Below are 16668 nucleotides of genomic sequence, written 5' to 3'. Positions count from 1 at the left end.
AGTTCAACCCTCTCGATACACAACTCCCAGTCTTCATTAATGCTATCAAATTTGTAAACTTCTCTGATTGAAGCTTTCGCCATGTTATTTTCACTTTACTGCACTCACGTCTTTCACTGCTACTCACATGTTCATTGGCATCCGTGACGGCATTCTCTGTACTGTTTAACTCTCGCTATTTCATCCTGTAATCATGCTGTAACTGTTTGTGATATTTTCTGACATTCAAGTTCATATTTGTCGCCAACGTGTTGTGTCTGTGTAAAGCTGCATATCAGTTAAATAAAAGCACACACACGGGTGATGGCTTTAATTGGTGTATTCACATTGCAACAGGAGGGAGGGAGAACAATGTGCATGTGCAGACAACAGATCAGTATGTAGTGCTAAGGTGAGGGTGGGTCATTGCTCTAAAAGAAATAGACCCATACATTACAGTACTCATAAATCAACCTACTGAATTGGGCAAAACCATAATCGAAAATATTCCAGGCTATTGTATTACAAAGGTTTCAGCATTGTTTATGTAATTAGTGAAATAGCATTCGAGTTTTTGCTTGTTTACTGGCTTCCAGGCTGGAGAAGGTATTACCCCAAATTATTCTGGAAGATCAAACCAGTTTTATTAAAAATCGCTATTCTTTTTTCAATGTTAGGAGATTACTGAATATTGTTTATACTCCTTCACATAGCACTTCAGAATGTGTTATTTCATTAGATGCGGAGAAAGCATTTGATAGAGTTGAATGGCCTTACTTATTTTATGTGTTGGAGAAGTTTAATTTTAGTCCGACATTCATATCTTGGATTAAACTGATTTATCACACTCCAGTAGCCTCGGTGTTTACTAATAATCAAAGATCTCCCTTTTTTCGTTTATTTCAGGGCACTAGACAAGGGGCACTTAGCCCATTACTATTTAACATTGCTTTAGAACCTTTGGCAATTGCCATCAGAGAATCACAGGATATTTCGGGTATTAATCGTGGGACAGATATTCATAAGTTATCTTTGTATGCAGATGATTTATTATTATTCATTTCTAACCCTGAGAAATCTATTCCAGCAGTTCTATCATTGTTGGCTCAATTTAGTGAGTTTTCTGGGTATAAGTTAAATCTTAATAAGAGTGAATTGTTTCCTTTGAATAGACAGGTCCCAAGTTATGGAAATTTATCTTTTAAATTAGTTAATGACTCTTTTATTTACTTAGGGATTAAAATCACAAAAAACCATAAAGAATTATTTAGGTTTAATTTTTTACCCTTAATTGATCAGATTAAATGCTTGTTTACTAAGTGGTCACCATTATCTTTATCTCTGATAGGTAGGATTAATGCTATTAAGATGGTTATTTTACCTAAGTTTTTATATATTTTTCAAGCGGTACCAACTTTTATTCCGAAATCTTTTTTTACTAATGTTGATTCAAAAATTTCCTCATATATATGGCAGAATAAAAATCCCAGGTTAGGTAAAATATACTTACAGAAGACAAAGAAGGAAGGTGGGTTGGCATTACCTAATTTCAGATTTTATTATTGGGCAGTTAATATTAGATATTTGTTATGTTGGTTGAAAGACTGGGATGGATCTTTTGGCCCTCATTGGGTGAGTTTGGAAATTAAATCGGTACCAGGTTATGCTCTGGGTTCTATTTTAGGGACTTCTCTCCCTTTTGTTCTTTCTAAATTGCCAAAACGAATTGACAACCCGATAGTTAAACATACTTTACGTATATTGTTTCAATTTCGGAAATTTTTCGGGTTGACTCAATTCATTTAAAATATTCCTATTGTATCTAATTGCTTTTTCCACCCTTCAATTATAGATCAAGCTTTTTCGGCTTGGAAAACTAAGGGATTACTAAGATTTTCTGATTTATTTTCGGACAATTGTTTTATGTCTTTTGAGCAATTATCTAACAAATATAATTTGCCTAGATTTCATTTTTTTAGATATTTACAGATTAGGCATTTTTTAAGTACGGTACTTCCTACGTTTCCAAATTTTGTGTCTTCAGATATTTTGGAGAGTTTGTTTGAATTAAACCCTTTTCAAAAAGGGCTTATATCAAAACTTTATAATATAATTATGAAGATACGTTCAGAGCCCCTTTATATGACAAAAAATGATTGGGAAAGAGAGCTTAATCTTATTATTCCTATTGAGAATTGGGATAGAATTCTTCAATTAGTTAATACATCATCTATATGTGCCAAACATTCATTGATACAATTTAAGGTCGTACATAGGGCCCATATGTCCAAGGATAAATTAGCTCATTTTTATTCTTATATAAACCCTATTTGTGATAGATGTCAATTTGAAATCGCGTCTTTAACTCATATGTTTTGGTCATGTCCGCTTTTGAAAAAATATTGGAAAGATATTTTTGATATTATCTCTGCGGTATTGAACATCGATTTACAACCCCATCCTATTACCGCAATTTTTGGTTTACCAGTGATGGACTCACTTCATTTATCTTCTTCCGCCTGTGGAATGATTGCATTTCTCACTTTGATGGCTAGAAGATCTATTTTGTTGAATTGGAAGGAAATTAATCCTCCCACTGTATTTCATTAGTTTTCTCAAACTATGTTATGTTTAAATTTAGAAAAAATTAGCAGTGGTGTATTTGATACTTCTATTAAATTTGAAAAGATATGGAAACCATTTATTCAATATTTTCATATGATATAATATGACCCTGTTCCAAGCTTATTTGATTTTCCAGCTTTAATCTTATTTATGTTGAGAGGATCGGAGTTGACGACACTGATGATTATGTATTCTTGTGAGATATTATAAACAGCCCTTTTTTTTTCTTTTTCTAGTTTTTCTTTTTTTTCTTTTTTTTCTTTTTTCTTCTTTATTAGCTATTAGATTAGTAGTTTAGTTAATTTTGCAAACATTTTTTTCTTTTTTTCTGTTTTTTATATCATATATTATGAAATATCTAGATTTACCTTGTTCACACATATACTGTATGGTTCATGTTTTGGGAAAACTCATTTATACTGTAATCATTGCTTATGTATTCTTTCATGTGCAATGGGAATTTGTATGTTTGTAATCCCTTTATTAATATATCAATTGTATTTTTTTCATATTATTAATATTAATAAAAAGATTGAAAGAGAGAGAGAGTTTTTGCTTGAACATTAGTAAGATTACATCAACACTATAAAAGAAATGAGATTTGTGAAAAGGGAATAACTTATTTAAGTCTATGAGTAGATGAAAATATACTGCAACCGGCTGAAGAAGCCATCTAAGTGAGATAACTCCTAAATCTGATGGAACTCTGATCATTTTCAGTTATAATCTCATGAAAAACTATGGTTCTTCCAGATCTTGCCACGGCGTTGACACTACTTCACAAAATAGTAAAGAAAGAAACCCACACTGTATGTTCCACTGGAGATAATTGTTTGGTGATTTTCACAAACACCTAACTGCACAAATCCACCAAAAAATATAGTACATGCATTAGTGTGGGACTACTTACCTCCCATGTTTCTGAGTAGCCATTTATATACAGTGGGCAGGAGACATGGTTAACCAATACTGTACTATTGTCCCTATTCTTTTAGCTCCAATGATACGATGGTGGGGCATTGGTTGGGGTGGGGAAGTGTTAAGAACAGCAAAATGCATAAGATTTGTCTAAGAAATTCCTCATGGTTGGTCATTTCTAGTGCATTGCAACACTAACTGAGTGTAACCACGAGGAAATCTGCAGATGCTGGAAATTCAAACAACACACACAAAATGCTGGTGGAACACAGCAGGCCAGGCAGCATCTATAGGAGAAGCGCTGTCGACGTTTCGGGCTGAGACCCTTCGTCAGGACTAACTGAAAGGAAAGATACTGAGAGATTTGAAAGTAGGAGGGGGAGGGGCAAATGCGAAATGATAGGAGAAGACCGGAGGGGGTGGGGTGAAGCTGAGAGCTGGAAAGGTGATTGGTGAAAGTGGAGCTGGAGAAGGGAAAGGATCATGGGACGGGAGTCCTCAGGAGAAAGAAAGGGGGGGGGGGGAAGCACCAGAGTGAGATGGAGAACAGGCAAACAACTAAATATGTCAGGGATGGGGTAAGAAGGGGAGGAGGGGCATTAACGGAAGTTAGAGAAGTCAATGTTCATGCCATCAGGTTGGAGGCTACCCAGCTGGTATATAAGGTGTTGTTCCTCCAACCTGAGTTTGGATTCATTTTGACAGTAGAGGAAGCCATGGATAGACATATCAGAATGGGAATGGGACGTGGAATTAAAATGTGTGGCTACTGGGCGATCCTGCTTTTTCTGGTGGACCGAGCGTAGGTGTTCAGCGAAATGGTCTCCCAGTCTGCGTCGGGTCTCACCAATATATAAAAGGCCACACCGGGAGCACCGGACGCAGTATAGCACACCAGCCAACTCACAGGTGAAGTGTCACCTCACCTGGAAGGACTGTCTGGGGCCCTGAATGGTGGTGAGGGAGGAAGTGTAAGGGCAGGTGTAGCACTTGTTCCGCTTACAAGGATAAGTGCCAGGAAGGAGATCGGTGGGAAGGGATGGGGGGGACGAGTGGACAAGGGAGTCGCATAGGGAGCGATCCCTGCGGAAAGCAGAAAGAGGGGGGAGGGAAAGATGTACTTGGTAGTGGGATCCCATTGGAGGTGGCGGAAGTTACGGAGAATTATACGTTGGACCTGAAGGCTGGTGGGGTGGTAGGTGAGGACAAGGGGAACCCTATCCCGAGTGGGGTGGCGGGCGGATGGGGTGAGGTCAGATGTGCGGGAAATGGGAGAGATGCGTTTGAGAGCAGAGTTGATGGTGGAAGAAGAGAATCCCCTTTGTTTAAAAAAGGAAGACATCTCCTTCATCCTGGAATGAAAAGCCTCATCCTGAGAGCAGATGTGGCGGAGATGGAGGAATTGTGAGAAGGGGATAGCATTTTTGCAAGAGACAGGGTGGGAAGAGGAATAGTCCAGGTAGCTGTGAGAGTCTGTAGGCTTATAGTAGATATCAGTAGATAAGCCGTCTCCAGAGATGAAGACAGAAAGATCAAGAAAGGGGAGGGAGGTGTTGGAAATGAACCAGGTAAATTTGAGGGCAGGGTGAAAGTTGGAGGCAAAGTTAATGAAGTCGACGAGCTCAGCACGCGTGCAAGAGGCAGCGCCAATGCAGTCATCGATGTAGCGAAGGAAAAGAGGGGGATGGATACCCGTATAGACTTGGAACACGGACTGTTCCACAAAGCCAACAAAAAGGCAGGCATAACTGGGACCCATACGGGTGCCCATGGCTACACCCTTGGTTTAGAGGAAGTGGGAGGAGCCAAAAGAGAAATTATTGAGAGTAAGAACTAATTCCGCTAGATGGACGAGAGTGGTGGTAGAGGGGAATTGGTTTGGTCTGGAATCCAAAAAGAAGCGAAGAGCTTTGAGACCGTCCTGGTGGGGGATGGATGTATATAGGGACTGGATGTCCATGGTGAAAATAAGGCGGTGGGGGCCAGGGAACTTAAAATCATTGAAAAAATTCAAAGCGTGAGAAGTGTCACGAACATAAGTTGGAAGAGATTGAACAAGGGGGGATAAGACAGTGTCAAGGTATGCAGAGATGAGTTCGGTGGGGCAGGAGCAAGCTGAGACAATAGGTCTACCCGGACAGGCAGGTCTGTGGATCTTCGGTAGGAGGTAGAAATGGGAAGTGCGGGGTGTGGGAACACCAACTGAGTGTTAAAACTTATCTCTAATGTGTCCAGCGGTGGAATTTGAGCAGCAATTAGTTGTATCACGTACAAACCACAAAAAGGCTATTGTTTGAACATCCTGTGCATTGACTAAAACAAAAAAATCATTTAGAGAAAGCACCATTGGTGATCCTATTTGGAGGTACAAGTTTAAACAACTTTTGTTGGACAACTTTTCCTCATCAGTTAGAACCATAATCTGTTCGAGGTCAGTTTGGGCCCTTTGCCTGATGTTCTCATTCTGGTGACATTTAATCTCTTACTTTGGCAATGAACAGTGAGCAGCTGAGCAAAATGTTTCAGTGAATGCCTAGTTGACATTATTCTGTGAAGAAACGAAGAGAAACATAGGAAATGAAATGTATACGGCACAGGTGGCAGAAAATATCCTTCTGATAATAGTGAAAAACCCAGGGCTATGCAGAAAAATCCTAACTTGAAGCAAAGGTGTGAATGCACATGAAATGAATGGACACATATAGATGCAAATCTGAACGAACGTGTAAAACCCTTTCAGCATAGCTGCTGTCAATTGTTCTCCAACCAAAGCTGTATAAATTGAGTACACAGAGGAGTAATGCAAAAGGGATTGCAAAGGAAAACAATAGTTTAACTCCAGGCAGAGTACAAATCATAGAGAAATTGTCAATTGGCTTGGTATTGACTAAAGTATAGAAGACCTAGCCAGTAAATAGATGCTTTGTCGTGAGTGCAGAACACAACTTGTTAAAGATGTGGAATTGGCTTACAAGGCTGTTCCAGCAGTGCATATTGATTATTGAGACAAAGGAACAATCTCTACATTGCATTATTTGACAGACAATCAGTGTGTCTAAAAATAAAGCATAAGGGTTATATAGTTCTACAAAATGCACAATCAAAAATCTGAGATTTGTTTTAATCACACATGATTTCCTGAAGTTAAAATAGATAATGGTCCACAATTTGGATTGTTTCAGTTTGGACAATTCAGGAAGAGCAAAATAACAAATTCTTATTTCAATTGATTAACGCTCAGCTTCAATGGAGGACAACATTCTCTCTAAGGTGTACACATGCGTGCGCACACATCTCTTTTGTTATTAGCACACAAAGAAATTTAAATGTCACCCTCTATCTGGTTGGCAGGATAAATCTATCTCATGATCGTACACAATCACATTTCCTTTTCCGGTTTCTGATGCGATGCTGTTGACAACGTGGAGTTTGTGATGTTTTGTCTGCAGATTTTAGAACTGGCTTATTTATACGGATTTTATTGAAGAAATTATTGATTCACTATGTTAACTTCCAGACAAACAAAAGGCGTAAAATGTAGAACTGTTAATTCATTTAAAGCGGAATGGCTTAATGAAACGGTAGAAATGCTACATCGGAAGCTCAGGAAGTCAGGAATGTGCAGCTATGAGAAATATTTATGTATATTACAGAAACTGGTGATACCTGCTGGAGAATGTGCAAGTGGGAGAAATAGAGTGATATTTGGAAACTTGACTTTTTAAAAACATCATTTAGCAAACAAATTACATATGGATGGCGTGCAAAAGCCCTGGCGAGAAAATCCTTCATTACCCGCTACAGACCAGCTACGTATGTTTTGTGAGAGTGCAGATGAACGACAGCGAAAATGATCAAACTCAGAGGAGATCAAAGTTCTTATTGACAGTTATTTTGTTTCTTTTAAGCAATGAACAACAAACTGGACCTGGTAGTTTAATATCCTCAGAATAGCTTCGTGTTTACTTCCACATAAAAATTCAGTGTGCACACGTTGTCACTGGCAAAAAATTACACAGCACAGATTTTTGTGCAGACTGGCATTACAAGTTAGAGGAACATTGATGGGGGGGGGGGGGGTAGAAAAGTTGGGTTCATAAAGGAGGCATCAAAGGAGCGGGTTATGGATGGTCAATCTGACATCTCCATGAAATATCAGTTTGCAATTTGTCTCCCTAGTTATAGGATAATGCCATATTTCACAGCATGATTTCCTGTAGTTGAAATGTTACTGAATGGAAATTGATTCCTGTAAGGTGAGATTTACAAGAAAATAAGGAAGGAAATCAATTAAAACTGGGATCAGATGCAAGGAGAAGATCTTTAGCCTGTATGACAAGGTTAGGGTAAGGAGATATTCTGGCAGGCTATAGATGAGGAGATAGGAAATCAGGGAAGAAATGGAAGTGAGTGGGTTGAGGAATTCTCTTGTTGAAAATTGGTGTGAAATTCTGTACAATTCAGCATCTAAAAAGTAAGATTGACCATTTAATCCTAGTCAATAAAACCTTGGAGATTAAACATGAAGATTGTGAGATCAAAGTTTTCTTGAAATGAATCTAACCGATGCTCACAAAGCATCAACAGAAGTTTTCGAATGCAAGTTAAGATAAGATGACATATTAAGTCCAGAGAAGGATAATTCTTCAACAGGACCTGGTGAATGTCTGCCATTAACACCAAAAAACAATGATATTGCACTATCAAATCAGAGAAAATAAAAAATTATAAATCAGAGAGATATTAAATCAGAAAGAGGAAGTAGTGTGCTGTAGGTGATACTGGTCATGAAATTGATAATTATGCCTTTAAGGATTAAAGGATTGTATCATATGGCTAACTGCATTCTGGGATGGCAACAATATTTTGAAGAAACTTCCAGATACTCTATGAGGAGATCCCTTGGATAAACATACACATGTAGTTTGAATGCCAAAGGAATGTTCTGTCTGCATTGGGCTTAGAGATTTAGAAATTTCATCGCACATTTTTCAGGATCAATTTTTCTCAGAAGTGTTGTCCTTCTTTGGATTATTCTCTTTTTAGAAAAAGGGCTGTTAGTTGTGATGCCAGGGAGGTATTGTATATTTGCAAGTGAAATGATTGACTGTAGATGGTTGCAATTATATATGCTTGTGTGTGATGAAGTGGTGCCCAAACATGTACAAGCAAACAAGGCTTACCATCCCCATGCATCTCCACGATCTCCTGATTCCCATAGCCCACAATACTGAAGGTTCCTCCAGTGACCTCTTGTATGCTGCTTTCTTGGCAGAAGTTTACGGGGGAGATATAGGTTTCTAATGTGATAGCAAGTGCGTGTTTGTGGAGCTTTTGCATCTGGTGACAAGGTTGAGAGATGAATGTGTGATAACAGTAATGTCTTTAGTTGGAAGTACTGAAACTGACCTGAAAAAACATTGAGGAAGAAGAATGAGGGGAGATGCAGGTTCAATAATTGTCAGCGCACCATAGCACTATACACATAGGAGAAGAATTAGGCTATTTGGCCCATCAAATCTGCTCTGCCATTCCATCATGGCTGACTTGTTATTCTTCTCAACCCCATTCTCCTGCTTTCTCACTGTAACCTTTAGCACTCTCGCTCCTCAACAGCCTGCTCATCTCCACTTCAAATATACCCAATGACTTGGCCTCCACAGCCGTCTGTGGCAATGAATTCCACAGATTCACCAGTCTCTGGCTAAAGAAATTTCTCCTCATCTCTGATCTAAAGGTATGCCTTTGTATTCTGAGGCTGTGCCCACTGGCCCTAGACTCCCTCACTATTAGAAACATTCTCTCCATGTCCACTCTATCTTGGCCTTTATTATTCTATAGGTTTCAATGAGACCGCACCACCCCACCGATTCTTCTAACCTTCAGTGAGTACAGGGCCAGAGCCATCAAATGGTCCTCATAGGTTAACCCATCCATTCCTGGAATCATTCTTGTGAACCTCCTTCGGACCCTCTCCAATGCCAGCACATCCTACCTTAGATACAGAGTCCAAATCTGCTTACGATATTACGTGAAGTCTGACCAATGCCTTACGAAGCCTCAGCATTTACATCCTTGTATTTCTAGTCCTCTCAAAATGAAAGCTAACATTGCATTTGCCTTCCTTACCACTGACTCAAACTGCAAGTTAACATTTAGGGAATCCTGCACAAAGACCCTCAAGACTCTTGTACCTCTTGTTTTTGAATATTCTTCCTGTTTAGAAAATAGTCTAAGCCTTTATTCCTTATACAAAAGTGCATGGCCATGCACTTCCTTACACTGTATTCCATCTGCTCCTTCTTTGCCCATTCTCCTAATCTGTCCAAAACCTTCTGCAGACTCCCTGCTTCCTGAACATTCCATTGCCCTCCACCTATCTTTGAATTATCTTCCAACTTGGCCACAAAGCCATCAGTTCTGTCATCCAGATCACTGACATATAATGTGAAAAGAAATAGTTCCACGCTGAACCCTGCAGAACTCCACTAGTCACTGGCAACCAACCAGAAAAGGCCCACTGTATTCCTATTCTTTGCCTCCTGCCAATCAGCCAATCTTCTATCTATGCTGGTATTTTTCCTGCAATACCATGGGATCTTAACTTCTTTGGCATTTTCATGTGCGGCACCTTGTCAGAGGCCTTCTGAAAATCCAAGTTAACAACATCCACTGACTCTCTTTTATCTATCTTGCCTGTTATTTAGAAACATAGAAAACCTATAGCACAATACAGGCCCTTCGGCCTACAAAGCTGCGCCAAACATGTCCTTACTTTAGAAATTACCTTGGGTTACCCATAGCCCTCTCTTTTTCTAAGGAGTCTCTTAAAAGACCCTATCATATCCGCTCCACTGCTGTTACCGGCAGTCCATTCCACGCACTCACCACTCTCTGTGTGAAAAGCTTACCCCTGACATCTCCTCTGTGCCTACTTCCAAGCACCTTAAAATTGTGCCCTTTTGTGTTAGCCATTTCAGCCCAGGGAAAAAGTCTCTGACTATCCACATGATCAATACCAGTCATCATCTTATACACCTCAATCAGGTCACCTCTCATCCTCCTTTGCTCCAAGGAGAAAAGGCTGAGTTCACTCACTATTCTCATAAGGCATGCTCCCCAATCCAGGCAACATCCTTGTAAATCTCCTTTGCACCCTTTCTATGGTTTCCACATCCTTCCTGTAGTGAGGCGACCAGAACTGAGCACAGTACTCCAAGTGGGATCTGACCAGGGTCCTCTATAGCTGCAACATTACCTCTCAGCTCCTAAACTCAATCCCATTGTTAATGAAGGCCAATGCACCATATGCCTTCTTAACCACAGAGGCAACCTGTGCAGCAGCTTTGAGTGTCCTATAGATCCCTCTGATCCTCCACACTGCCAAGAGTCTTACCATTAACACTATATTCTGTCATCACTGCCAATATTCTGCCAATAATATATTCTGCCATATTTGCCATCAAAATGAACCACCTCATACTGCATCCTGTTGATGTCCTGCTGTAACCTCTGACAGCCTTCCACACTATCCACAACACTTCCAACCTTTTTGCCATCAAAGGATTCCAACAGGCTTTGTCAGGCAAGATTTATTCTTAAGGAAACCAGGCTGACCTTGGCCTATTTTATCATAAATATCCAAGTATCTCAAAACCTCATCCTTAATAATGGACTTCAAAATCTTCCCAACCACAGAGGTCGAGCTATAATTTCCTGTCTTCTGTCTCCCTCCTTTCCTAGAGAGTGGAGTTACATTTGATATTTTCTAGTCCTCCAGAACCATTCCAAAATCTAGTGATTCTTGAAAGATCACTAACAATGACTCCACAATATCTTCAGTTACCTCTTTCAGAACCCCGGGGTGTAGACCAAGTGACTTATCTGCCTTCAGAACCCTGGGGTGTTGTCCAAGTGACTTATCTGCCTTCAGAACCCCGGGATGTAGTCCAAGTGACTTATCTGCCTTCAGAACCCCAGGGTGTTGTCCAAGTGACTTATCTGCCTTCAGAACCCTGGGGTGTTGTCCAAGTGACTTTTCTGCCTTCAGAACCCTGGGGTGTTGTCCAAGTGACTTATCTGCCTTCAGAACCCTGGGGTGTTGTCCAAGTGACTTATCTGCCTTCAGAACCCTGGGGTGTTGTCCAAGTGACTTATCTGCCTTCAGAACCCTGGGGTGTAGTCCAAGTGACTTATCTGCCTTCAGATCCCTGGGGTGTTGTCCAAGTGACTTATCTGCCTTCAGATCCCTGGGGTGTTGTCCAAGTGACTTATCTGCCTTCAGAACCCTGGGGTGTTGTCCAAGTGACTTATCTGCCTTCAGAACCCCGGGGTGTTGTCCAAATGACTTATCTGCCTTCAGAACCCCCGGGGTGTTGTCCAAGTGACTTATCTGCCTTCAGAACCCCGGGGTGTTGTCCAAGTGACTTATCTGCCTTCAGATCCCTGGGGTGTTGTCCAAGTGACTTATCTGCCTTCAGTTTTCAGCTTCCCAAGCACCTTCTCCTCAGTAATAGTGACTACACTCACTTCAGTCCCCTGGCACTCTGGAATTTCTAGCATACTGCTGGTGTCTTCCGCAGTGAAGACTCGTGCAACATACTTACTGAGTTTTTCTGCCATTTCTTTGTCCTTCATTAATACCTCCCCAGCAACATTTTCTAGTGATCTGATATCCACTCTTGCCTCTCTTTTATTCTTTATATATCTGAAAGAAAATCTGTGGTATCCTCATTTATGTTATTGGCTAGCTTACCATCATATTACATCATTTCTCTCTTTATTGCTTTTCCGTTGCCTTCTGTTGATTTTTAAATAATTCCCAATCCTCCAGTTTCCTGTTAATTTTAAGAAAATTATATACCCTCTCTTTGTGTTTTATGCTATCTTTGACTTCCCTTGTCAAGTAGTGTTACCTTTAGAATACTTCTTTTTGGGAAAATTCTATCCTGCGCCTTCCAAATTGCTTCCAGAAACTTCTGCCATTGCTGCTCCATTGTCAGCCCTGTTAGTATCCCCTTCCAATCAACTCTGGCCAGCTCCTCCCTCATGCCTCTGTAGTTACATTGACTCTAATATTGATAATTCTGAATGTAACTTCTCCCTCTCAAATTGCAGGGTGAATCCTGTCATATTATGATCACCGCCTCTTAAGGGATCCTTTACCTTAAGCTCCTTAATCAATCTAGAATTGCTTTTTCCCAAGTGGACTCAACCACAAGCTGCTCTAAAAAGCCATCTTCTAGGCATTCTACAGTATTCCTTCTCTTGGGATCCAGCCTAACCTGATTTTCCAATCTACCTGCATATTGAAATCCCCATGACTATCATAACATTGTCCTTATACATGTTTTTTTATCCTGTGTTGTAATTTGTTGCCAACATTCTGGCTACCGTTGGGAGACCTGTATATAATTAACATTGGGGTTTTTTTTTACCCTTGCATTTTCTTACCTCTGCCCACAAGGATTGACATCTACCTATGTCACTTCTTTCCGAAGATTTGATTTCAGTAGAGCCACGCCACCCCCTCTGCCTCCCTGCCTGTCCTTTTCGATACAATGTGCATTCTTGTATGTGTTGCTCCCAGCTGTGATCTTCTTTCAGCCACAGCTCAGTGATGCCCACAATGTCATACCTGCCAATTTGTAAGTGCTCTACAAGATCATCTACCTGATTTGGTATAGTGCATGAAGATGACAAGAATACAGTGTGGCTGGATACAGTGTCGACAGCAAGCACCTGGTATCTATTGGAAGTGAGCATGAAAGGTGGTAAAGTGTGCTCTGTATGTTTTAAAATCTCTTTTATTCCCACTTTTACTGAGAAGTAATTGGGTACATTACTTTCACATGGGAATGCACTCCCCTCTTATGACCCCTTCTGCTATTAGTTACACCTCTTCTGTAAACTTAGAGATACCTGTACCATTTACCCTCTATCCAATCCACAGACTTAGTCTATTTGAAGAATCAATCAATTTTTTTTAAAGTTCAGATTCAGTGATTGCAACTTCCCTTTAAGAGGTGCATTCACTCTTTAAATATACTGCCTGTGACTGCTGGCTTACAGTTGACGTGGGTTGGTGGCTGCAGACACAATTGATATAATGATGAAACTCACCAGTTAAAATCGATTAGGACATGCTTGGATTCTGACTCCCAGGGACCGAACCTGCGATTTTAATCGGATCTGCTTGGGGTTAAAATTGCAACTGTGTGCTAAAGAGGTATTTCTGAATTTTGTTTTACCAATTTATTTAAATCACGCAGTTTCAAAAATGAATATTGTTAGATATATTCTGAGCCATCTGGAATTAATAATTGGATGTCTGTGTTATGTTTTCAAACAAATTTCAGCAAAATATTTTTTAACATTATTTAGCCAATCAAGGTTCTTAATTTATTTCATTTTATTATGAATACATTAAATTTTGAAAATATATATGTTATTACCATTTTAAGAATTTATATTAAGGTGCATACTAAGTGATTCAGTGTACATTTTGAAAGCTTGACACCTGCAGGGGAGTGTATTATACATTAGCTTTGTTGTCATAGCTATTGTAAGCGTAGAGCAATGAATAATGAAGGCTTGAAACAATTGACTTAATTTTGGTTTCTGGTGCACAAATAAGTCTAAGGATCATAGGGTACTCACTACTAAATCTTATATTGTTTGGGTTGAAGTTGTTTTCAGCTTTGTATAGATCTCTGATGATGGCTTATTTCCCATCACGTATCGATGTGCATTTTATTCTCCTGGGAGGTGATTTGGATCTTGAGAAAGAGCAGGGCTTTTTTTTGTGTTTAGTGAGAATGCAGGAACTTGCCTTGGACCACTGGGAATTTACCAGTTCCTGAAATCGTACTGAAATATACTCTAATGTATATTAGAATTCAGACTATGGCCACAGTGGGACAATTCTGGAAAATAGATTGGAGTCACATTTTTTTTTGTTTGAAAATTACATTTCACGTGCATGATGGAACTTTGAAGCTACTTCTGTTTGATTCTGAAAGATATACTCCTGACTTTAATTGGCACTCTAGTTAATAGAAACCACCTAACAGGACAGGGCAGCTAACAAAATACGTTTACCTCCTCTCATCTTGTTTCATGTGCCAGTATTATTCTGCTCCTTTAAATAGATAGACAAGTCGGCTGTACGAAGGGGGTGGTAACTAGTTTTAAAATAATGGGTTGGTCCACTGATGCCATTATGAACAGGACAGCAAGTTCACTCTGAGGCTTGAATGGGATATGGGGATGCATGCAGGGAAGAGGTTTGGGTGGACAGGGGCCAGAGTATGCTCAGTTACTGTACAAACACTACAGAAGCCACTTCTGGCCTGAAAGGACTTGGGAAGTAATGTTTAAAGTTTTCTTTCAGGCAGGTTTGGGGGCCACTGGGGATAGGAAACATGTAATGCAAGCATCAAGATTTGCTTTCTCCAAATGACCCGCCTCCTGATATTTGATAGATTGCACTTCCCCTTCCTCGACCCTGCCCAAAGCCTGTTAATTCTTTCAGGTGTCAGATCCTACTCCTCCATGCCTTCTGTTCAAAGTTTTCCATCCTGCCATTGACTGCCAAAGTTTTTCAAGCTGAGATCTAGAAACATGCATGTATTCGCTTCCCAGCAGTTCATTTGGCCAGTTGTGAGTTAGGATTTATAAACATATTAATTTATATGAGGTCCCACATCAAGAACAGAGTGACTTTTGTGTCAGAGTTAGTGCAGGATTGCCTCTCCCTAGTGCACTTTCTTAAGTCCTTCCCACCCATATCTAAAACCCTAAACCAAGCTGTTGGAATTTGAAACTATTGTGCTTTACTTGGAGAGATTCATCTCCAGTTTACATTGGGTTTTTTTTACGAATGTTGTCTGCAATGCATTTTAATGAGGATACTTTTATGATTTATACTTTAATAATTAAATATTACTTCAACTTAACAAATTATTTCATGTTTTGCAAGGTGACAACAACTAGTTTTCAGTTAACTATACCAGTTGGTCACATGTTATAAAAAATATATAAATATTTTAAACTGTTTTCCTGCCTTGCTGAACATGATTTACATAACTGAGGCTAATTTATCTTAATGCAATACATTATTAAGATTTTTATCTTTTATTGCAAAATACCAATGTTTTGTTTAACATAAAATCACACAAGTTCCTGTTTCTCTTTCCCTGTGGAAGCCAATGAAAAACAGATGGTTTCTGCAGCAGTCACCAAATCTCTCAGCTGCAGGGTAAGAAGAGCCTTCTGGGGAGTTATCTGGCATTTAGCAGGCTGTCATATGTATGCAGCTGCTGGCTGGAGCAGGAATTTTCTAATGATTTTCTTCCCTGACCTTTATTACTGATGCATCTTCTTTCAGAACCATCTTTCCTTCACCAGCAGAATACCATTTTATTAATGTTTCATTTTCTCACGCAGGACTAATAGAAAGATGGTGCCGCCTGAAAGGAAACCTGCTGTTCTTAATGAAAAATAGAAGCAGTGTAAGTGATCACTACATCTATTTCAACCTGTTTTTTTTATTGTGCTTTCCATTTAAGCTTTTCATTTTATGACTGTAATATTATTTCCCTTGTATTTTCCACTGGTAATTTGACAGAATGTTGAGTACTCATTGAATTCAACTTTCTGATGAGAGCTGATTTGCAAACTGTATCTGCTGTTCTTTAATATTTTTCAACAGTCGGTATGTAGAAAGCAGAGTGCAGATGATGACTATTAATGCTAATTGACAATCGTCAAGCTGGCCGAGCAATCAGCTCTGCATGTCAGATATCAATTCAACAGTGCAAACATTTGTAAAAGCGGTGTGTAAATTGAAATCAGTCCATGCTCATGAAGTATGTTTGCAAGGTGTGGTATAAACAGCTTTAAAATTTAATTAGGTGTTAAGTGTGCTGTCAGAGGAGCACAAAATAAATATGTGTAATAAGTACTCTGCACGTTGCAGTAAGAATCTATAGGTCAGAATAGAAGAACTTGCTTCTAATGGTCTTATGGCATCCTTTTGATTAATAATGTATCAAAGTTTTGTTTCCATGTTGTAGTTCAGTGATATTCATCATGAGTAGAATCATCCCGAAATATGAAGAATGCCTATTAGTAAATAAACTCAAT

The 16668-nt window shown here is 39.5% G+C and overlaps 1 protein-coding gene across 8 annotated transcripts in view; it reads left to right on the top strand.

Annotated features, from left to right (window-relative positions):
* inpp4b (inositol polyphosphate-4-phosphatase type II B) overlaps positions 1-16668 on the top strand; it is an 801341-nt gene that overhangs the window by 156480 nt on the left and 628193 nt on the right. For 5 of the 8 annotated variants that reach the window (XM_073042760.1, XM_073042761.1, XM_073042759.1 and 2 more), the window contains one exon: positions 15970-16034. The exons of 1 other annotated variant lie outside the window; for it this stretch is intronic. In XM_073042760.1, the coding sequence (XP_072898861.1) occupies positions 15970-16034 (65 nt within the window). Of the gene's footprint in view, positions 1-13725; positions 13751-15741; positions 15782-15969; positions 16035-16668 lie in introns of those variants that run through there. 2 more of the 8 variants (XM_073042763.1, XM_073042764.1) reach the window with 2 other exon arrangements.

This window comes from Hemitrygon akajei, chromosome 4 (genome assembly GCF_048418815.1).
Source record: "Hemitrygon akajei chromosome 4, sHemAka1.3, whole genome shotgun sequence".
NCBI lineage: Eukaryota > Metazoa > Chordata > Chondrichthyes > Myliobatiformes > Dasyatidae > Hemitrygon > Hemitrygon akajei.
The sequence above is the reverse complement of the archived record's forward strand: the minus strand, read 5'-3'. Positions and strand labels throughout refer to the sequence as shown.